The sequence below is a fragment of the Lissotriton vulgaris genome, chromosome 1_1, assembly GCF_964263255.1.
Source record: "Lissotriton vulgaris chromosome 1_1, aLisVul1.2, whole genome shotgun sequence".
Classification (NCBI taxonomy): Eukaryota; Metazoa; Chordata; class Amphibia; order Caudata; family Salamandridae; genus Lissotriton; species Lissotriton vulgaris.
The window spans coordinates 541311180-541334911 of NC_141685.1; the positions used below are offsets into that span (position 1 = coordinate 541311180).

At 47.4% G+C, this 23732-nt stretch overlaps 1 protein-coding gene across 2 annotated transcripts in view; it reads right to left on the reverse strand.

Annotated features, from left to right (window-relative positions):
• MTF2 (metal response element binding transcription factor 2) overlaps nucleotides 1-23732 on the reverse strand; it is a 471832-nt gene that overhangs the window by 391269 nt on the left and 56831 nt on the right. For both annotated transcript variants that reach the window (XM_086953923.1, XM_086953924.1), the window contains exons 3-4: nucleotides 15259-15348; nucleotides 6391-6583 (exon numbers count right to left, since the gene is read on the reverse strand). In XM_086953923.1, the coding sequence (XP_086810049.1) occupies nucleotides 6391-6474 (84 nt within the window). In that variant the 5' untranslated portion in view covers nucleotides 6475-6583; nucleotides 15259-15348. The remainder of the gene's footprint in view (nucleotides 1-6390; nucleotides 6584-15258; nucleotides 15349-23732) is intronic.

The following is a 23732-nucleotide window of genomic DNA, read 5'->3' on the forward strand; positions in this document are numbered from 1 at the left end:
TGTGAAGTCATAAGCAGTGGATTGAAGGGGGAGTGCAAATTACAGTTAGCTCAGGTAATTAGAACGGTTGAATTTCTAAGGCTTTTTGCGTGTAAAATTTGAACCCAACTATAACAATACCTGTAACCTTTGCCTTTTCTTTGAATTTCTTAGGTTTTTTTTAAATTCTATTTCCCCAATTAGAACGCCCCTGTAACCTTTGTTTTTGTATGCGAGTAGCCGTGCGAGCAGCCGTGCGCAAGTAGCCGTGCGAGCAGCCGTGCGCGAGTAGCCGTGCGAGCAGCCGTGCGCGAGTAGCCGTGCGAGCAGCCGTGCGAGCAGGTGTGCAAGCAGCCGTGCGAGCAGGTGTGCAAGCAGCCGTGCGAGCAGGTGTGCGAGCAGGTGTGCGAGCAGCCGTGCGAGCAGGTGTGCGAGCAGCCGTGCGAGCAGGTGTGCGAGCAGGTGTGCGAGCAGGTGTGCGAGCAGCCGTGCGAGTAGGTGTGCGAGCAGCCGTGCGAGCAGGTGTGCGAGCAGCCGTGCGAGCAGGGGTGCGAGCAGGGGTGCGAGCAGCCGTGTGAGCAGGGGTCCGAGCAGCCGTGTGAGCAGGGGTCCGAGCAGCCGTGTGAGCAGGGGTCCGAGCAGCCGTGTGAGCAGGGGTGCGAGCAGCCGTGTGAGCAGGTGTGCGAGCAGCCGTGTGAGCAGGTGTGCGAGCAGCCGTGTGAGCAGGTGTGCGAGCAGCCGTGTGAGCAGGTGTGCGAGCAGCCGTGTGAGCAGGTGTGCGAGCAGCCGTGTGAGCAGGGGTGTCTGTTCAGTAGGTGCGCAAGTGGGTGTGTAAGTAGGTGCGCAAGTGGGAGTGTAAATAGGTGCGCAAGTGGGTGTGTGTGTGCGAGTGGATGTGTGTGTGTGCGAGTGGATGTGTGTGTGCGCGAGTGGATGTGTGTGTGCGAGTGGATGTGTGTGTGCGAGTGGATGTGTGTGTGACAGTGTGGGGAGTTATAAACTATGTGGGAATAGTACAAACGATCACAAAAAGAGACTGCAAGACTCAGCCCCACCTACAATGATCACAAAGAAACAAAACTACTAATCCTGGAAAAATCAGATAATCCTAGGAAAAAACTGGAAGATATTGAGCTAACAAAGGAAGCTTATACCACTAGATCAAGTATTGAAAATATGTAACCGCTAGAGATAATGTAAGCCGTTCCCGTACAAAAGGCAACTAAGAACAACTAAATAATCCCAATGAAGCAAAAAGGCAGACAGATGCATTTAGCAAAACCGCACAAAAGGTGGTTACCATTTTAACAGGAAATGCAAGATGTCAGCAGCTGGCTTTAGGATCTACATTGAGGCGATAGGTCCAAACCAGTTGTTGGAACACGTCTACTACTGGACCAATGCAAACTTTCTAGACGACAAGAAACACAAGTACAACTTTAAAGCTTTCACCTCGATGGTTTTAATTTCCACCTACACTTACTCTTCACTCACCCCACTGAAAGGCAACACAATTCTAAAAGTAATAGCGGAAAGCTCATTTCCTTCACGGAAAATTCATCATATAAAGGTATCCAGGGAAAAAGACCTCAGCATGCAGTCTGCTGTGAGCTCCGAAAACACAGACATTGCGCAATCTTCCATTGTACCATGACAAACAAGTTACTTACCTTGGGCAATGCATTATCTGATAAAGACAATATCGAGCTACAGATTCCCAACCTTAGAATTTCCCAGGCGTCAGACTGGATCTGTAAATGTTTGCGCGAGCAGTACCCATGTGGGCAGTCAGGTGGTTCCGCCCAGCGTCGTTGCGGCTGGACACGATGTCACGGTCACCTATATAGGTGCCACCCAGGCGAGCGGACGTCAGTTACCCTTCACAAATTATCACACCAGATGCGCAGCGCCATGAAGTAAGCTCACTAGTGTATCCAAACTAGAGCCCTGAAAGGTGAACAACCCTAGCCCTAGAAATGTGCCCGCAGAGCAGGGAGGCATGTGTGGGTCTGCGAGTAATCTGCAGCTAGAGATTGTCTCTACCAGATAATGCATTACCAAAGGTAAGTTACCTGTTCAACTGATAGAAACTTCTAGTTGCACATTCCTTATCTTTGAATAGATACTCAAGCCACAGCATCCATGCGGGGGGCTGCAGACAAATTGACTTATCTAAGAAGGCCTACAGGGCCAAAAGGGAAAAGTGCATGTCCCTGCAGACCTCACTGTCCAGGCAGTAGTGCTTGGCAAACATGTGCAGGGACGTCAACACTGCTGCCTGGCAGATGACTAGGACTGGAATACCACGAGCTAACGCCGTGGTTGCAGCTTTTACCTTGGATGAATGGGCCCATAAGACCTCAGGTGGCTGCTTTTTAGCCAGGGCATAGCAAATCTGGATACAGGGAACAACCCAACGCAAAATGAACTGCCTGACTCTTTTGCACGGTCAAGGTAGAACAACAACGCTCTTTAGATCCGACAGTGGTGTCCTTCCTCCTTGTTAGACAGATGTGGTGGAGAATAAAAGGCGAGCAGGGTAACAGATTGTCCTAAATGGAATGGGACACCACTTTAGGTAGAAAAGAGACCCGGGTGCGAAGCACGACCGTGTCCGGGAATACCATTAGCTAGGGAGGCTTGAATGATAAAGCCTGCAGCTCACTCAGCCTCCTGGCAGATTGTATTGTCACTAGAAAACCCGTCTTGGTACTATACAGCTGGTAGGGAGTGGAGCAGCTCAAAAGGAGCACACTTGAGATATGTGAGAACAAGGTTCAGATCACACTGATGCGTGATGGAGGGGGAAACAGATGAATAAGCCCTTTCAGAAACCACTCAACAATAGGGGACTTGGGGGAGGAGCCTGGCCAGCGACCATGATGGCCGCCTGGCTCCTCGGCTCCGCTTGCCTTTGAACTGCTCTCCCGGTTTCCGCGACATCTTACACGCAATTCCTGGAATGCTCGGCGCTGGCGGAACCGGGAGGGCAGCCTGATCCTACCGCTGTGTCTTGAGGTCGGATCCCGGCAGTAGAAGCGCTGCAATGCCCTCACCTCCCCCGGACTCGGCGAGGCAGGCTCGGGGTCTTTGTTCTTGAGGTGCGCCTGGCCCGAGTGCAACGAAGATCGCCGTGGGCTGCGGGACGGGGCTGGCGGCCGTGTCTCGCAGTAACTTCGAGATTCAGGAGCCCTGCTTGCCGCTTTCTCCGGCCTGCGCACGGACGCCCCAGGAGTAACATTGTAGCGTTCTTTGAGACCGGCATTGCTTCCGCCGCTACTTTGTATCGCTGCAGGGCTGGGACGAGCGCCATCTTGCAGCCTGATTTCATTCCCCAGAGGTAAACACCCGGGTCTGGCTCTGTTTCAGCTTTGCTGCAGGGTGAATACAACTATTGCCCTGCGCCCCCCCAGTCCGGGCTCCCTTCACCATGGACCAGCTGAAGCTACTTGGTACTGCTGGCAAGGAGAGTTACCGACCGATGGCGCGACAATGCACACACTTGCACCGTCTGGAGGACGATGCTGCGCCCTTTCTACCCTCGGTGCCATTGCGGCTCTGCGATATCCTGAGCGCCCTGTCCGCCTTGAGGGCTGACCTACGCACCGTCGCTGGGGAACTGGGGGGTCGGATGGACGCGATATTGTCCGCGGCCCCCCTGCCTGTACGTGAAGATTCGCAGCATCTGGCCGCTACGCCACACCCGGAGAAACATCCTTGTGGCCCCTCTGCCCCAGTCTCTGCTGACATGGCGACGGCGCGGAACTCTGATCCTGCTAGCGTGCTGGAGGAAGCACCCCGAGGTAGCCCTGAAATGTTTGCAACTGTTTTCCGGATGGTGAGATGGTATCGGGCGCCATTTTCTGAAGATCTCTCAATGGCGGCTAGCGAAATGCGATTCCCTTCCCTGGACAAGTGGCGACTGTTGGGACTGACTGTACGGGGTGACCCCGCACCTTGCAACGCTTCGTGTGACATTACCGTTTTCTCGGCAACGGGCTGGATGTTCGTTTGGGACCATTCTTCTATCCTGACAGGGCCCCTTCATCTCCTGCTTTCACCTGGGTCGTCTTCGATCCAGTTGGACTGCGTCGTTGCATCCTATCGTACGGGGCAAGGTTGAGGGTATCCTCTCTCCCTTCGGAACTGTCTTCCTGGTACTGCTGGGACACTGATGGACTGTTGGCGGATCTCGTATGTTGGTACTGTATTGGTGGTGGAGTCGGGGCGAGGGTGGCCGGAATGATGTAATTCGACAGTTTTGGACAAGTTCTTATGGCCCTCCCCCGGGCTTTTGTGATTTATGTTCCTTTCTTTCTTTGTCCTGACGGACCTCTTATCTAGGTGAACTGTGCTCTTTCTTCTTTCTTCCTTTCTCTCTGTCTTTTTCTCCCTCTCAATTTTCTCTTTCTCGCTATATTTCGGGTTATGGGGAGACAAGCACTCTGCTAGGGGGGGGGGGGTAGGCCGTAGCCTCTGCATGTGTGTAGGGTGGGGGGGTATTTTTAGTTCATGGTTTTTTTTTCTATGGTGCCTTTTTTGCTATTATATGCTTTTTCTCTTCTCTCTTGGCCCGTGTTAGGCATATTGGGGGATGGGTGGTAGCGTGGCATTAGTTGAGAAGTCGCGTCCTCTTTAGGGGTGTGTATATTCTGTGGCCATCCTCTGGTTGGGACCTGCAAGTTGCAAACTGTGCTGATTGATAAAGGTGTCTATAGGTAGTCCCACCTACACGGACCTTGTTTCTTTTCCCTTAATTGTATTAGTACGGAGTAATATGACCTGCTTTTAATGGTAGCGATGGAAACTTTTAAAATTAACCTTCACGGATTCTGAGGCATGGTAATACGATTACTACAGTGTAACCCTTTTTACTGCTTGCTTTAATGAGAGATATTACTGTGTCGCTGTAACGTTGCATTGGTGCTTTACTGCTTCCGTGGCCGGCCGGACGGTTGTAGGCCCGTATTTGTTCTGATTTGATGCACAATAAAGGTTTCCAAAAAAAACAAAAAAAAAAAACAATAGGGGACTTAAACATTGAGGGTAGATCAGACAGGCACAGAGTAGAGCACAAACCAGAGAGATAACCGTTGAGAGCGCCCACAGCAGAGTCCTGCTGGGCAAGGGTAAGAATAGTAGATTATCAGAAAGAGAGGCAGAAAGAGGGTCAATAGACTTTTCTGTGCAATATTTTTACACATATTTGCCAACGGCACATATATACCGTTTTGGTGGAGGGCCGCCAAGATAACTTAGCAAGCTTCAGGAGGAGGGTCAAAAGCTATCAACTGCCAGCCTTCAATCTCCACGCAAGAAGGAGGAGAGTTGACAGGTTCAGGTGTAGGATCCTCCCATGCTGCTGCTGGTAGTTGATCGTCCCGAAGGGGCAGCCTGATCGGAAGATTGATGCTCATTTTCAGAAGCTCGGGATACCAAACTCACCGGGAGCAGTCTGGAGTCACAAGAATGACTTGGGCCTGATCATTCTTGACTTTCTTGATAACTCTGGGCAGAAGTGATATGGGCAGAAAGACGTAAAGGCGGCCTGATTATGAAGAGGATTTGGGGCTCCTGAAGCAGTCCAGAAACCTTCTTTACCTCGATCGGGACAGAGGCCTGCTAGGAGTCCCGCTCAATGGTGCAAACTGCCAGGCCGCAAGTAGCTTTAGGGACTGCTCCCTCAAAGCCTTCGGAGCTATGGCCCGGCAGTCTGAGCAGGACTTCAAGTCGTGGTCACGCTCGAGACACCACAAGAACACAAGGTGCAGGTCGGTAACTAACGTGGCGCGATGGCAGACTCCTCATGGCTTAAACCCTACCTTTCTAAATTCCATTTTCGACATAAGAAAATTCTTGGACAAAATGGCGAAAAAAAGTCTGCCAAAACCAGAGGTAGCTCTTCCTCGGATCAGTGCTAACTGGAAAGAAAAGAAAAGAACGGACGACCACGCACCTGGGTGGCGCCTGTAAAGGTGACTGCAATGTCATATCCAGCACCAACGACTCGCGGAACCGAACGGACCCACCTGATGGTAAGCAGGAGTACTGCTCACATAAAAGTTTACGGATCCAATCTGATGCCTGGGAAATTCAAAGGTCCGGAATCTCCAGCTAGAAGTCTCCATCAGATAATGATTGCACTGATTTATTACCTCACTTTCTATTCCTAAAGCACAAACTATTTCTTTTCCTATAGGCAATCCCTTAACAGAGACTTTTGTATTTTGCATACTAAGCACATGGTGTCCCAAATCTTCCATAGAATCTTTTTGTGCCAAAAGTCATTTGGCAAACTTAAAGTTCCTTAATTGCCTAAACAACAATATAACTTAATTTGAGGATAACATAGCTGCACCAATCCCTCGTCTCTGTTCATGTTAACACACAAACATAATAATAATTGGTTACCTTTTTGATAGTTCCAAGATAAAATAATCCATCGGACCATCTAGCTAGGACATCTTGGCCTTCTTCAAATTTGCACACTTGCATTTTGTTTTTATGGCCATGCCGTAAAGACAGCTTGGAGAAGGACACTAGGGTATTTTGATGCAACAGTGATCGCTTTGGGAGCACAGAAGTACCGCCCACTTTAGAATCTCTGTAACAAAACAAAAATAAAGGCATTTATTGCACCTGCAATTAAAGCAACACAAAAAAATCAACCATATATGCAATTAATTTCTGATTTTTTGGAAGACAAAGAAATGTTCTACTTGAACGCAATCAAACAATTTGTTTAGAAGTGAGAAAGCTATTTCGAAGTAGATACTATATTGAAAATGGAGGGCATCAATAACAAGCAGACATTCCCATACAAAGACACGCAAGCGCAAAGCAACATAAGCTTCCTTGGATTTTTTGTTTTTGCATTGAACTAGTGAAGGATGTTGGGCCAACGACATTGGTCAAGCTGGAAGTTTTAAGAATTAGAAAGATGGTTAAAAATAAAAACTAGGATTTCCAAATCACAATTGTTTGCAAGGAAAGTGGCAAATAACATGGACGGCGAGCCACTCTTTAGGATAGTGACAAAAATAACTTACTGGTTTGATACTTGTGCTCCAACATGTCACAACAAATATTCAGAACAAAAAAACATCTTAGGTAAGACATTAAAGTATTTTCATTGGCTCTCCTCAAACGTTTATATGGACAGTGTTTACATATGAATTCATTAACAGAATTCCAATTAATAAATCACATTAAAGGTATGCCCTGGCCGATTTCTGAGTAAATTGGAACTTTAAGTGCACGAATGAGAACTACGGGTGCCATTAAATTGATACACTGCAAGAGCTAAACCTCACTCTTGATGTCGACAGAGGCAAAACAATCAGCAGCAAGGTGAACAATTACACTTTTAGCATCACAGCCCACATCACCGTCATTATTTTTAGGTATTAGAATGCTGCCAATAACAATTATAAAGTCACACCTACATGCAGTTCCGTGCTAACAAGTGATTCTGATGAACCATTCAGCTTACCCCAGGCACCTTCTAATCAATCGTGCTTACCTGCCCAATGTTAAGATCACTTATGTAACCCAAAGTGAACAATTGTGATCCTTAACTTGGTGGCTCTCCAAGAAGAGCACCAGATGAGTTCTCCTCACAAAAACACTACTTGAATCAACAGCTGAACGTGTTCATTTTCATAAACGACCTCACAAGTTGATATACTGAAAACGATCAGTCTTCATCACTACGCTCTTCCGCCTTCCTCCACCTGCCCATCCTCATAAATTTATCCTATAACCACCATCTGAAGTAATAGTTGTCAGTTTTTCTCATCCATTTGTTCTTTTTCCAAGCAGCTGTCCAGTAGCATCCTCAACCACACTTCTTCTGCTTTACATTTTCCAATTAGAAGAAAACTCTTTGCTTCCAGCATCTTAATGGCTCTTCTGGTCTCTCGAAAATATGTCCTGCTCATTTACCCAAATGCATTAAACTCAACAATTCCTGAGCTCCATTGAGGCAATACTAGTGGCATTCAACCTAAACTAAACAACATATGTGGTATATTGAATACGAACTCAAACAGAACAATCACTGATCACAAACCACAAACACCGGCCCAAACCGCCTTCCTGTGTTACAGAAGACTCAGAAGATAGACAGTTGCATCATTTACTCCCCAAATTATTTATCACAAACGTAATACTAACAACACCCCCTCAACCAACGTTCCTACCAAACCATTTATTTATTTTAGAGGTTTTATATAGCGCTAGCTGGACCCAGGGGTATCAGAGCGCTTTACATTTTAGAGACAAGAAGGTCAATAAGACAGGGGACATACATAGCATCAATGTATATAAACAACATCTAAGTCTCCGCCTGATAGATTTCAAAATGATACATATGGGAAATAAGCACATAAAAATATGGAAGATATGAATAATCGAAAATATCAAAAGGCAACAACTTGAAAGAAAGCGGGAGGGGCAGAGGTGATGGGGGTTTGGAGGGGATGAGGGCTGGAGGTGGACAAGGGAAGGGGGGGCGCAAGGAGGAGTGAAGGTGGCAAACAGGGAGGGGGAAGTGACGAGGAGGAAGGGCGAGTAAGGCTCCAAAAAAAAAAAAAAAAAAAGGGAGGGCGGATGCATCTAGGGTCGGACAGATGTGGCCAGTGGAAGAGAACAGATATGGATTAGGGTCCCCAGTATTTATTGAGGAGATGTAGTTGGAGTTCTTTTTTGAAGCTAGAGTAGGAAGGGTTGCAGTGAAGGTCAGTTTGAAGGGCATTCCAAATGCAAGGAGCGTTCCGGAAAAGGATCGAGACTGGGTGGTTTTCTTTTTTAGAAGGTGGGGGGGATAAGAAGTAAGGTTTTAGTACTTCTCAAAGAATGGGAGCAACCGGCTTTAGTGAGTTTGTTAGCGAGGTAGGTCGGTGTGTTTTGATGGAGAATTTTGTGTGTAATGCAGGCTGGCTTGTAAGTGGATCTACCTTCAATGGGGAGCCATTTAAGGGTTTTAAGGGCAGGGGAGATGTGGTCGAATCGCTTCAGTCTGAGGTAAGCCTAGCTGCAAGGTGAAGCACAGATTTAAGAGGTGCTAGGTGGAACTTGGGAATTCCGGTGAGAATGGCATTGCCATAGTCGATGCGAGAAAGAACAAGGGATTGCACTGCTAGTTTGAAATCATCGATAGGGATGAAGGGCTTGATTTTCTTTAGGTGGCGGAGAGTGAAAAGAGCTCCTTTGGAAGAATTATTGATGTGTACCTTGAGTGTAAGGAGGTTGTCAAGGGAGATCCCTAGTGATTTGACTGAGGAGGACAAAGATAAGGAGCAGTTGAGGGCATTAAGGTCGGAGATCCAATTCTGAATGGGGAGCTGGTTGTTTTTAGGGGAAAAAAAAAAAAAAAAAAAAGAATAATTTCGTCTTTCAGAAGCCTGGCAGGCCCCCAGATAGCCATGATTCGTACAGGCCCATCTCCTTAATTAATACTGAGGCTAAGATACTGGCCAAGGCTCTGGCGAACCGTCTGGCTCCACACATTACTGCTTTAGTCCATTCGGACCAGGCAGGCTTTATGCCCCAAAGGGCGTCGCGACACAATATCAGACGCGCACAGGCGGCGATCGACGCTGTTGGAGCCCTGGGGGACCAGGCGGCGTTGTTGCTGGCCGATATCAACAAGGCCTTCGACTCGGTTGGCTGGTCGTACCTATTTACCTTACTATCTTGGCTCAACTTAGGCCCGGTCTTCCTATCCTATATAAAGCTCCTCTACACTGATGTTACAGCCTCGGTGCGGGTCGCCGGGGCGGTGTCAGAGACATTCCGCATAGGCCGAGGGACCAGGCAGGGCTGCCCGCTCTCCCCCTATCTTTTTGCACTGGCCATGGAGCCCCTGGCGGCGAGAGTGCGCCAGGATGCACAGATACGGGGCTTTGTATGGAATGCTACCCTGTCGGACAAGATCGCGTTGTACGCGGATGATGTCCTCTTTTTCCTTACTGATTTGCAACGCTCGGGTCCACGTGTCTTGGAGATCATGCACCAGTTTGGAGAGGCCTCGGGCTTGTATCTTAACCTCCACAAGTCCACCCTGTGGGTGCTATCAGGAGACCCGGTGACAGACCCCTGGGCTTCAGGATTACTGATGGCCACGAATGGGCTGAAATACCTTGGGGTGTTTCTCTCAGACTCGGCTGACACTGCCTGGGACCGTAACCTGCAGCCCGTCTGGGAACGAGTTCAGACGGACGTCAAAACTTGGTCTCGAATGCCCCTGACAATCTTTGGCCGTTCTGCCATTTTCAAGATGGTTGCGCTCCCGCGCCTACTCTACGAGTTGCAAAACCATCCGTATCCTATCCCACCTCGGTGGTTTAAACAGGTTAACTCAGTGCTGGGCCGCTGTCTCTGGGCGGGAGGCTCTGCCCGGGTGGCACTGCGCACATGCTTTTTGTCCACCTACTGTGGAGGCCTGGCCACCTCGGATCTGCAGTCGTATTACCAGGCCGCTCATCTCCTTATTCTGAACGAATGGTGGTACTGTGACGGTGGGGACCCGGCCTATGCCCTAGAGCGTGCTTTGATGGGCGATAACTCGCTCCATACCATCCTATACTCACCCCGACTGCGTAACTCGCTGCCCAGGGTTACTAAACTCGTGTTTGCTATATGGCGACAGGCCTTGCGTCGCGTGGGCTGGTGGGGCCGACTAACCGCAGAAACACCTTTATGGCGGAACGGCATGCTACCTGAACTCTCTAAATTGTCAGGCTTCGATGGCTGGGATGCAATAGGTATCTCGCAGTTAGGCCACGTGATGTCTGGTACGTCACTCAAATCCTTTCAGACCCTCAGTGCCGAATTTGATATGCCCCAATCTCAATTTTTCCGGTACCTGCAGTTCCGACATGCACTGACGCCCAGCATTGCCAACCTTGACTCACTCCCTGAATTTAGCCCGATCGAGGCGAAGGTCTTCATGGGCGATCTTGGGGACAAGAAGGTATCGCGCATTTATCAAACCATGGTCACCCACTGCTCCCCTACTCTTCTCTCACTGAAGACGACTTGGGAAGCTGATCTCGGCCCCTTGGACGAGGACGACTGGCGAGAGGCCTTGGAATCCCCGAGGGGGGCGGCTATCGCAATGCGATTCCGACTCATCCAATTCAAGATTCTCCATAGAGCATACTATACCCGAGAGCGTCTGTGGAAGGCGGGCCTGATTGGGTCCCCGGAATGTCTGCGGTGTGGGGCTGAGGTGGGTACACTACTTCACACAATGTGGTCGTGCTCTGGGCTGGTTGGCTTCTGGAGGGGTGTTTGGGGCTGTCTGTCTGAGGTGCTGGGCTGGACCCTCCCCCGTACTCACCGTCTGGGTCTGTTGCACGTCCTGGAAGGGGTTGGTGGCAATATTTATAAGCGGCACCTGCTCCTACTGGGGCTGGTGGTGGCTAAAAGGGACCTGGCCCGAGCGTGGAAGAATGTGAGGCCCCCCCCCCTGACTGCATGGAAGGCTGGTATGGACTTCTGTATGGGCCTGGAGAGACCTATATTTGAGGCGCGAGGATGCCCCCGCAAACACTTTAAGATTTGGAAGAGGTGGGCAGACTATAGAGGTCTGACACTGGACCCTCCAGTGGAGCAAGAAGAAGACCTTTAGCCCCGTACTGGCTGGCAAAGCCCATGTCCACACACATTACCCACGTCACAATCTTACGTCGATACAGTTAGTGCACACATGCATGGGGTTCGGGTGGGTTCCAGGGTGGGGTCGGGGAGTTGGGTTGGTAGGTAGCGGTATAAGGTGAAGGTGGGGTAACTGTTTTCTGATATCCTTGATTGCATCATCTTCTTGCTTGGACACTTGGTTAACTGCTGTGATTGTATCGTAATGTCTGGTGGTGTAGTCCTGATTGTGGGCTGCCACTCTATTTCATATGCTCATCTTCATCAATAAACTGGTTGTGAAAAAAAAAAAAGAATAATTTCAGGTTTTTTTTAGGGTTGAGTTTGAGGTAGTTAATGTGGAACCAGGCTTGAATCTTGATGAGTGTTGTGGAGGTGAAGGATGTCAGCATGAGTTTTAATCTTATAATAGAGTTGGGTGTCGTCGGCATAGAGATGGTAGTTGATCCCGGCTAGTTTAAGAATGAGTGTGAGGGGTTCCATGAAAAAGTTAAAGAGTGTGGGAGAGAGGATGGATCTTTGCGGAACTCCTAAGGAGAAAGAGGTAGGGTTAGATAGGCAATTTTGGATTTTGATTTGTTGAGAACGGTGTTGTAGGTATGAGACGAACCATTTGTGTGTCATACCATTCAGGCCGAAACGATCTCTAAGAACATTAAGAGCAGAGTGGTTTACAGTATCAAACGCTGCAGAGAGATCAAGGAGGATCAGAAGGCTAGATTCACCATTGTCAAGTGAGTGGTGGAAGTCGTCAACAATGTTCAGCATGGCGGTTTCAGTGCTGCATCCTTTCCTAAAGCCAGATTGGAAGGGGTCTAGTAAGTTAAAGTGTTCAATGTGTCTATCTAGATGGAGAAGAACACATTTTTCCAGGGCTTTAGAAAGAAGGGGAAGGTTGGAGATGGGACGAAGGTTATTGAGGTTGGTTGGGTCTGCCAAAGGATTTTTGATAATGGGGGTCATTTGGCCTAGTTGCAATGAAGTGGGGAAGCAGCCAGTGGCAAGGGAGCTGTTGATAATAGAGGTCCAGGAAGGGGTGATGATGTGTTTTAGGTTCTGGACAAGTTTGGAGGGGAGAGGGTCTTTGGTGTAGGAGGAAGGCTTGAGTTTGGAAATGATGTTAAAGACGTCTCTTTCAGTGACTGGCTGGAAGTTAAGCCAAGTGCCATTATTTTTAGTAAGAGAGTTAGGATGATTGGAGTCAAGGAAAATGGAGGGCAATGGGGGGTGAGGGAGATCAGAGTTATGATGGGCAGTAGTAGGTGTTGGGGGAGTTATGAAGGAGGGTGGGATATTTAGAGAGATGTTCGGGTTAGTGGTAGGGAGCGCAGTAGAGAGGAAGGATTGCTCAATGAGTTTAATTTTGTCTGAAAAAAAGAGAGCTATTTCTTCACATCTGGTCGTCGGGGCCAGTGTGACAGGGTAAGCGGACACAGTTTGATTGCGCACAATGTTGAATAGTTCTCTTGGCCTATTTTGAGCTCGATCTAGTTGTGACCTGAAGGAAGTATTTTGTCTAAAGATGTGTTTTTTGTAGGACGATCTAGCAAGTCTGAGGCGGGGCAGGTTAGAGGGAGAGGGGTGCTGTCTCCATAATCTTTCAGTCAGTCTGAGTCTACGTCTTTCATTATTTAGGTCTGTGTTAAACCATGATTTGGAGGGGATATTTCTTTGTTTTTTGAGTTTGAGAGGGGCTAGAAGGTCAAGGGTAGCAGTGACAGCTTTGTTATATTGTTCGGTTAGTTCATTTGTGTTAAGGGAAGGAGGGAAAGCGAGAAGCTGGGCATGAAGTTTGGATTCAAGTAAGTCGGGAGGGATATGACAGATTTCTGATCAGTTTCATGGGTTTAATAGTTTTGGAAGGAGGGGGGGAGGCAGAGGTGGTTATGGAGAACAGGATAAGGTGATGGTCTGACCAGTCAATGGGAATGATGTTAGATAGGAGGGCTAGATCTTTGCTGGTAATGATAGCGTCAAGGGTGGCTCCTTTGGAATGGGATGGTGATTGACAGATTTGTTTGAGGTCATTAATTTCGAGAAGGTCAGAGAGGAGGGAGATTGAGGGATCTTTGGTATCATTCCAATGGAGGTTAAAGTCTCCCAGGAAGATGTTTTTAGATTTGGAAATTGAGGATTGGGTAAGAAGGTTAGATAGCTCGTCAATGAATGGTTAGTGATTTCCAGGCGGATTATATATATTGTGGAGGCGGATGGGGAGGAACCCTGTATTTGGAGTTCGGCTATAAGGTATTCAAAGGAGGCTTATTCTGTGTTCTTGATAAGGGAGAGCTGTAGTTCGTCTTTGAAGATGATAGCTACACCACCGCCTTTTGGGATGGGTCTATCTTTCCTAATGATGGAGTAGCCCGGGGGTGAGAGTAGGTCAAGAATGCTTGTACAGTGGTCATTAAGCCAGGATTCTGTAAGGAACGCAATGTCGATGGATTCGCTAAGGATGGTTTCAGAGATTTCTATGGCATGTCGGGCAGCGGAGCAGCAGTTAACAAGCATGCAGGTGAGGGGTTTGGGAGTGGGTTTAGGAGATGGGAGGGCATGGATGGAGGTGAGATGAGGAGGAGGTCTAGGCCAACTACGTTCTTCCAGCCAAGCCCTCGCCACTGTACCTCGCATCAACAAGACCACCATGGGAGGCAGATCCTTTTCATACCTGGCTGCTAAAACATGGAACTCACTCCCCGCTTACCTGCGCCTCACCCAGAACCACCTAGCGTTCAGAAAGCAGCTTAAAACGTGGATATTTGACAAATAATCCTCCTCCAATACCATTAAATTTAGTGTACCGCCATGCTTTTTTGTTTATGTAATATACAGTTAGACCAATTTGATCTACATGCCATACCCTTTTTTCCTGATAATGTACAGTCAAACCAACGTGATCCAGTCTTTATTGTTGCACCATAAACTTAAAATGTTTTAAAGTAGCTTCAGCAAATTGTAGGTTTCAGCTGACCCATTTCCTACACAAAGAGCCATCTCTAAGTTACAATAAACAAATGTTAACATCTTAATCACTCTGCCTAACAGTAAAATCTTTGCATTAATGAATCCCATTGAATCTGGAACATTTTATATACGCATGTCTTGCTGTAGCAGCAGAGGATTCCTATTTTTCTTAACTATTATGTGACATTGAACTGTCAGCCACGGCTTGTGCAGTAGGTGGGTGGAGTCTACTTGTCCCAGCATCTTAATGCCAACCCAATGACAATTGAATGAAAACTAAATATGAAATGGTTACTTATCAAAGCACTAAAATCCATTCTTAAGGGACTTCCATAAAGCGCTTTATTGTTTGTAGAGTGGTTTTGCACAATTTTAAATTTTCAATCATCACCAAAATACACATCCAATTGTTAACATCACAAATGACATAAGAAACGGAGACATTAATTTTATAATGCTCTAACATGTAAAATATAGCATTACAATGTCGGACAAGAGTTTAAGAAGGCAGAACATATTTTCTTTATGAATGCCAGTACACTCCGATTTATTGAGGTTATAACTTTAAAAATGTTAAAACCATGATTAGATTGCTGCTTTATCACAGTTTTGTTTTAAAACAGATAGATTGTACATGTTTGTAATCACCCTTACCGTAGTAAATTCTTCAGTTGAATCTTCTACACGGAAACTTCTCTTTAAAGAACATAGGTCGCCACATGGCGCTAAATAGCAACAGTGTATCTGTAAAAAAAAAAGTGTAAAATACAATACCTTTAGAACACATTTATACATCTCACACTGTCGAGTGAAATCAGATTAAAATAATTATGCTCTATTGCTGAGCAAACACACATTGTCTGTAGGTGGCATTCAAAAAGTTTATTACTTGAAATCAGCATCCTCATGCATGTGTCCCATATCATAAAATCACACAGATCTTCCACCAAGGGTTAGATAACCTTGCAGAACTCCTACAGCCCAAAGCCCGGGATTTATTGTTTGAGGTCAAAGACAATAACTGTTCAGTTTGATTATGTTCACGAGATCGGGGCTGTAGAAGCTTTTCTCCACCTCTCCTAAAAATGCGGCCACATCTCAAAAGAAGGTCAAATAACCGGAGGCTGCACCCGAGACCGATTCCGACTTGCTTTAACAAGCATTTGCAATGCAATAGGTCTCGTATTAGGAAAGTTAGAGCTATTGGTATTGTAAATGACACATTTTTTATTTAGGTTTTGTTTTTGAAAATTGAGAAATTAATAGCTTTGTCATTTACAATGCCAATAGTTATAACTCTCGCAAATGTGACACCTATAGCATTTGTAATGCAATATGTGTTGTATTTACGTGAGTTACATGTATTGACATTACAAATAGCAATGTTTTTTAATTTTTTTTATTAATTAATACTTAAATAAAAGTTATTGTAATTTATAATGGCAATAGCTTAAACTTTTGTAAATAACATTTGTGAAGATTATGTTCAGTGTATTTTATTGTGACGAAAATCCAAGAACATATGTCAAATATTAACATCTTTTTGTTACATTTGTAATAAAGCTTGAAACATTGAGATAACATATTTGAACCAGTTGTTGTTGAATGGTTGCACAGATTGATGCTGTGGTGGAGCTCAGTGATGTTGTGGTGCCACTGAGTGATGCTGTGGTGGTGCTGTATTGTCCAAACTAGTGGTCTATATTTGAGACTTCAGGTCATGGTGGCTAGTATATAAGTACAGAAAGTCCAGTGTGACGGGAAGCTAGTGGGTCCAGGGCCCCACTGCACCCCAATAATGGCTTTTACTTCCCAACCAGTGTACCCAGTTTCCTTTCTTGCTTTTGGTTTCACAGCATCCTTGCTGTACCACTGCTGGGGAGGTGTTGGCAATTTTATGACTAACCATATATTTTCATAACCGTATACGTAATTAACTCAGAAGAAATGTGTATAGCTGCAGGTCATGCAACTGTGTGTATGTTAAGGGCAGCCCGTAAATAGCCTGTTGGATTGGTCCTGCAGCTATCTGCACGTCAGATTGTTTCCAAAGGGTAACTAATGCTCGCCATCCCGGCCACTGTCACCTGATCGCACTTGCAAACGGGCAAATGGATATATTCCATCAGCCAATACACTGGTGAATGACTGCCCAGTCTACCAAGAAATGCCCTGGAATGCTCACAGCAGGACTGGCATCCAGTGAATTCTTGCTGCCTTTCATGTCCTGGGTCACTGATGAGTTTTCTTTGTGACGCCTGCCACGGTGCATATGTGCCTTTCGCTTTGGGGCCAGTGTGGAGGCTACCATGAGCGGCCGGCGGATGCAGGGAGCTCGGAGAGCTTTGGGGTCTCTATAGCTCTGTCCTCTGACTTTCATTCTTAGGAGGCTTCTAAACAAATAAAAGAACAAACTAAAGAACCACGTTGCTTTAAAAAATATTCTGCCGGAGTTATACATAACACAAACGTGACAAGACGGCATCAGAGCGCTTTACATGAGCACCAGTTGCGTTACACAAGGACACATTCGTTTTTGTTAGGCACAGGGGATTTGACCAGAATCACACAATGTTGAGAGTCATTGCCGAGACGCGAACCTGGTTCCCCAGGTTAGAGCTCGGCCGCCCTAGCCGTCAGGCTATATCCTTCCCAGCTGATAGTTTATTGGAGCTTTGTGGTGGCATATTGTTGAAGCGTCTTAGATACCATTAATAACGATAATAATACATATAACAAGAGGGCCCTTTAATTAGGTAACAGTAACAACCGTTACACATGTACACAGGTGCAAAGATGCAGAAACCGTGGAATGTTCTAGAGCAAAAATGTAATGCTATTCGTTTTTATTATATTATTGATATTATGATCAAATTTACTGCAGAGACATAGAAGTGAACAGACAGTGAAAGGTAAACAAGAAAAAGAACAGAAGTAGAGAACGGGTAATAGGAGCAAATATGGGCGGACAATGCAGATAACAGTGAAAAGAGAGGAGGGTGGATGAGAAGAAAGAATAAAAGATGGAGGAGAGTAAAAAAGGTCGGCAAAGACAGAGATAAAACAGAACATAGAAAGAACGCACGAAAAACAAGCAGCAATATCGAGAGGTGGTGGGGGCAGGGTTAAGGGTAGGGAGAGAAGGCACAGGCTGGACAGGCTGTGATCTGGACGCTTTGATGTGGTGTGCGAGGCGGCCAGAAAGGACGGCCGTGGAGGTGGGAGGAGAAGTATGGAGAGTGGTGCAGGCGGGGGGCGTGGAGCAAACCCTTTGAAGAGCGTTTGGCTGCCAGGGGGGCGGAGAAGCAGATTGCCTTCAAGGCAGGAAGCAGGCAGATGGCTCGGGCAAGCTCGTGCACGAGAGCACATGCACTCGTCAAAATCCGGATCGTAAAAAGTCAGCTTTGTGGATGGACGGCATTAGGTCTCTCTACGAGACCTAAAAATCGGCCCCCATTTGTATAATGCCTTTCCTCAAATCACTGCTTCAGCGTAATTGCTATAAAAAGAAGGAGGGGGTGGGGGGACTTAAAAAAATGCACGCATTAGATTACACTAGTGAAACGCACTGAAAACAAGTGAGGCCACTTCTGCACAGGCCCCCTGCCCCGCTCAGTATGTGCACACATTAATGGGCCAGCCAGCGAGACAAAGGCTGTTGCAAAACGGAGGTAACGAGCGCCCATCTGCCTCTAGAAAGGCCACTCAGACACCCACTGGGCACCTGGCTGTGTTCGAACACTAGAGACAGCACCCAAATGGGCCCACCAGACTGCTCAAAAAAGCAGCCCACAGCAGGAACTCAGACACCGGCTCCTCGGGCATTGCCCGAATGCCTGCGTTACCAATCCGAGGCTGGGCCTGACTGGGGCAGACAGCAACATGTGTGGCACAAACAGTTCCTAGCCAAATCGTGCCTTAGGTACGGTATTTGAAGTACTTGGCCTGATGCAGGCGTGTGTGGGAGAGCTGTATACGTGCACGGTGAATGTGTGCAAGAGGAGAAATGGAGCTGTGACGTTTGTTTGAAACCGAAGTGCCTTGCTGTAGTAAATACTGTGGTTTAACTACAGGCCCATTCTCTGTGTCCATGTGTTGTTCCCTGGGCAATAGACCGACAGATATCTGTAGACCTAATTCCTAAACTCCATTGAGGTGTTAATATGTACATAGAGATGAGAGACAATGCGACCTTATCCTGAAGGCACATGAACGAAGTCCAGACAGCCTCTCATCTCTGAGGAGGCCCACTCTCCAAAATGCTCTGAATGCGGAACTTCAGCTTAGTAGATCAATCAGTGCATAGCATGTCACTTATCTGGGTAAAGATACTTAGACCCTGCTGCCTTTGATTTCCTTTGTGTGAAGTGTGATACGGTTCCGAAATTATATTACCAGGAAAGAAAAAGAAATGCGTGTCTGAATCCCTATTTTTGAAAGATTAGTGTTTTGCAATAGAATTTGTATCATTTTAGCTGTGGTGCAGCAACAGTGCAATGGGCTCTGTTGCAGCGAGAAAAATATGCTCATCTAACTCCCAATTGGATAGTAAACAGCTATAATTTGGGTGCAGTGGCCCCCTGCAACCACTGGCCCCATGTGCCACTCCAGCTGTGCACTATTAACAGCTAGCCCCTTGCATTGCAGTTTTGTGAACCTGGCAGGTTTGCCTTCAGCTACATAAATCCGCAAGGCGCTGGTAGTCGAGGTTCACACATTTTAAGCACTCTAAGTGTAAACTCTCAACACTTTTTATATGTTGCCTAAATTATTTGGCAACCATCAGTTCTAATGGCAGATATTACTGTTACCCAGCTCACTGGTAATAATGTAACCTAACTCAAAAGGGACAATAGGATTACCCGCCCCAGTAAAATGCTAGCATGGATTTGTGTGGCGAGTACACCAGCATTACACCTTTCATACGTGAGAATTTCAGAGAGATACTCTGGAGGACTGTGCTTACAGGGAAGTAACTTCTTTTGATTTTTCGCAGTACTTACTTCTAGTAAATCCTCCGAGTACTTAAGGATACTTTGAATTAAATGATGTACTTTAAAATGCTTGGAAAGATGCTAGTATCTTCTCAGCGGGATGATGGGTGTCCGCCCCCCTCCCCCAAAGCGCCAGAATAATCTGCAGGAAAGAATGACGGCCCTAAACAACGGAGCTCTTTGATGTTGAAGGCGGCCTGTTTAGGACTTTCCTAAGAAGGAAGGGCTCAATTCAGTGTAAACAACTTTATTGCCATGACGTCTTTCTGCGACTGTTAGCAATGCTACCACTGTATCAGAAATGGATATCTCATGGGCCATGCAGTGCTGGGTGTAGAGAGAACTGCCATGTGCAGCACAGGTGGGAACATATCGAACACAAAATCTGCTTCTGTCCTGTGCCCCTGGCCTGGTCCTTGGCTTGTTCCTTCCACACGTGTTAATTGGAACCCTTTTACTTTTTGAAACGGCTTGGGAATGTTTGTGCCCCCTTGTTTCTGACTTTCCAGTGGTGTGAAGGAGGAAATTACCCGGCTTGCTCCTTTGTGCTCGTACATAGCACTTTGGTGAGAAATAGCAGAGGGAATGGCCGGACCTGGAAGCTATTCTTCTACAGCAGAAAACAAAAGATCTGTGACCCCCGTGTAAAACTGTGACAACCATTCGAACCTGTGAAGCTTTGGAAATACGTGTCAACCCACAGGCATGCCAATAAATCATTGTTGTGTTCTCATGTATTTCCCCTACCTTCTGAACTTGTTCACAAGTGAGTTTACAATTCGGTGGCAATTGTGTCATGTGCGAGTCGAACGCACACGTGCAAAAACTTGGAGCCAATTTATTTTGAACACGTTTTGCTTTCTTGTTTAGTAAGAAGGACAGGCAGATCGTTGTTGGTGATCGTCGAAATTACTTGCATAATTAAAAGGCGGATTTTATTTACTGGCACATTTTTTCTTTATGAATACATTCTAGATCAAGCTGGATTTCCCTCAAGCTGGCAGAATAGCTCTGAGAGTTAAAGGTCTGGCTGCAGTCACGTCTTTCAAACTCAGGCGCTCCAACCCAGCATTTCACCCTTCATAGTCGACACATAAATAATAGGGTTTAGTTTAAAGTGCGTATAAAAGTTACAACAGCAGTATTGTGCTCTGTAGACAGGGCACTATCGTTCAAGTTCGGAAACTGGAGCAGACAAACAAGCAGCAATATCGAGAGGTGGTGGGGGCAGGGTGAAGGAGAGCGAGGGATAGAGAGGAGGCGGGGCGGGGAGCAGAGCCGGGGAAGTAAATGCGAGGCATGGCCTGCGGCCGTGAATAAGTGACGGCGGGGGGTGGGGAGAGAGGAACAGATGGCTGTGAAGGGAGAAAGGCTGCTGGCAGGGGGAAGGCTCGTGCATGAGAGCAGGTCACGTGATTGGGATTCTCGTGAACTGTTGAAAATCCTCAAATCCTCATCGTAAAAAGTCAGCTTTGTGGATGGATGGCAAAAGGTCTCTCTACGAGACCTAAAAACCCTCTCCCCGAGAGCCTCATTACCTCCAGGACGGCAGAGGAGGGTAGGTCACAGGTGCATTACCATGTTGAACCACATGAGTACTGACAAATCTAAACTTGGAGAGTTTCTCTTTACCTACTTTTACCATATACCATCTAATCGCTACATCCATGCATACCAGATTGTGCCCCTTAGAATTGGGCAGAGGGCCGCTCTTAACTGCGGAAACAAACACCACTCTAAATGCTAATGAAAGACAGCTGCCTCAAGACCGAAGTACTCATCCTGGGATCCACCCAGTCAGCCTGGGATGGCTCCTGGTCGCCAGCCGCTCTGTGATTTCACCCCCCAATCCCCCGGACGCCAATGGAGCAAGCAAGCAAGCAACTTTGGCATCATACTTGACTCTTCGCTCACATTGAACAGCCAAATCAATGCAGTTTCATCAGCCTGCTTCCACACTCTCTGCCTGCACCCACGCACTCATTACCAGCAGACTACTATGGCAACACACTTTACACCTGTGTCACCCAGGAACAGCTCAAAAAACGACAGAACGTCCAAAACGCTGCAGCCAGATTGGTCCTCGACATCCCCCGCCGCAGCCACATCAAGCAATACTGCCAACAACTCCACTGGTTCCCAGTCATAAAGAGAATGACCTTCAAGCTCCTCACAAATGCCTACCATGCTCTCCACAACGAAGGACCAGCATACCTGAACCACCGCCTTGCACTCCACGTGCCCGCCAGACAACTCCACTATGCCCAACTCACCCTAGCCTCCGTCCCCAGGATCCACAAGACCAGAACTGGTGAAAGTTCTTTCCCCTACCTCGCCGCCAAGACTTGGAACACCCATAGTTTCAAATATTATTACTCATGTTCTTCAGCGTAATCCTCATTTTTTCTTGTCATCTTTTCTGGTTACACATTGGTGAGAGGAGGATGGAGTGTTTTTAACGCCTTGGCAGTTACCCCCGAAGAAGGGCTTTGTCAGCCCGAAATGCATTGGGTTTTTAATAAACATTGCCTTGGATGAATTTGCATCAGTTCGTGTTTTTGGTTAGAGGCCCGGAGGGCACACCTTAACATGGGAAACCTTGGAAATGGCATATCATTCCTGCGCGTGGATTGTATTGAGTAAATTAAAAAGATGACAAGAAAAAATTTGGATTACGCAGGAGAACATGAGTAATAATGTTTGAAACTATAAAGTTGACGCTAAAGAAGCACAATTAGCAGTGCAACTGGGAGAGGGGTGAATTGACGCCTAACACAACGTTGTTAATCATCCAAATGCCACATGGTCAAGGCATTCAACCAGTATGCGCGCACTCACGGGGAAGGAGGAAACACACGGACAAGCATTGGTAAAATAGGAGTGAATCCTACAACTGTAATTTTCTTTCTTTTACAGGTCAGACTTCTGATGTCTTGAACCGTAGCAGGTATAGTTGACAAGATATTGATTGGGCACATATACTTAACAAGCAATGGCATAGCCAATAGGTCTCGCTTTTGGGACCTTATAAGCATTTAGCCATGCAACACTTGATGTTGTTTAATCAAGGATATTGTGCTGGATAACTAAACACTTATAATGTCCTAAAGGCGAGACCTATTGTCTATGCATTGGGGGCTTTGTAAGTGTTTGATGTGGAGCTATTAACTTTGCCAATGTTTCTACGCTGTGCAGTAGAGAAGTGTGGTTGCTGTGCAGCATGCTGAGAAGTTGTAATTAAAAAGTGTAAGAGGCACTGAGTGATGCAGTGGTGGTGCACAGTGATGCAGTGGTGGTGCACAGTGATGCAGTGGTGGTGCACAGTGATGCAGTGGTGGTGCACAGTGATGCAGTGGTGGTGCACAGTGGTGGTGCACAGTGATGCAGTGGTGGTGGTGCACAGTGATGCAGTGGTGGTGGTGGTGCACAGTGATGCGGTGCTGGTGCTGCACAGTGATGCGGTGCTGGTGCTGCACAGTGATGCGGTGCTGGTGGTGCACAGTGATGCGGTGCTGGTGGTGCACAGTGATGCGGTGCTGGTGGTGCACAGTGATGCGGTGCTGGTGGTGCACAGTGATGCGGTGCTGGTGGTGCACAGTGATGCGGTGCTGGTGGTGCACAGTGATGCGGTGCACAGTGATGCGGTGCTGGTGGTGCACAGTGATGCGGTGCACAGTGATGCGGTGCTGGTGGTGCACAGTGATGCGGTGCTAGTGGTGCACAGTGATGCGGTGGTGGTGCACAGTGAGGCGGTGGTGGTGCACAGTGAGGCGGTGGTGGTGCACAGTGAGGCGGTGGTGGTGCACAGTGAGGCGGTGCACAGTGAGGCGGTGGTGCACAGTGAGGCGGTGGTGCACAGTGAGGCGGTGGTGGTGCACAGTGAGGCGGTGGTGGTGCACAGTGAGGCGGTGCACAGTGAGGCGGTGCACAGTGAGGCGGTGGTGCACAGTTGGGCGGTGGTGCACAGTGAGGCGGTGGTGCACAGTGAGGCGGTGGTGCACAGTGAGGCGGTGGTGCACAGTGAGGCGGTGGTGCACAGTGAGGCGGTGGTGCACAGTGAGGCGGTGGTGCACAGTGAGGCGGTGGTGCACAGTGATGCTGTCGTGCGGCACTGACTGATGCTGTCGTGCGGCA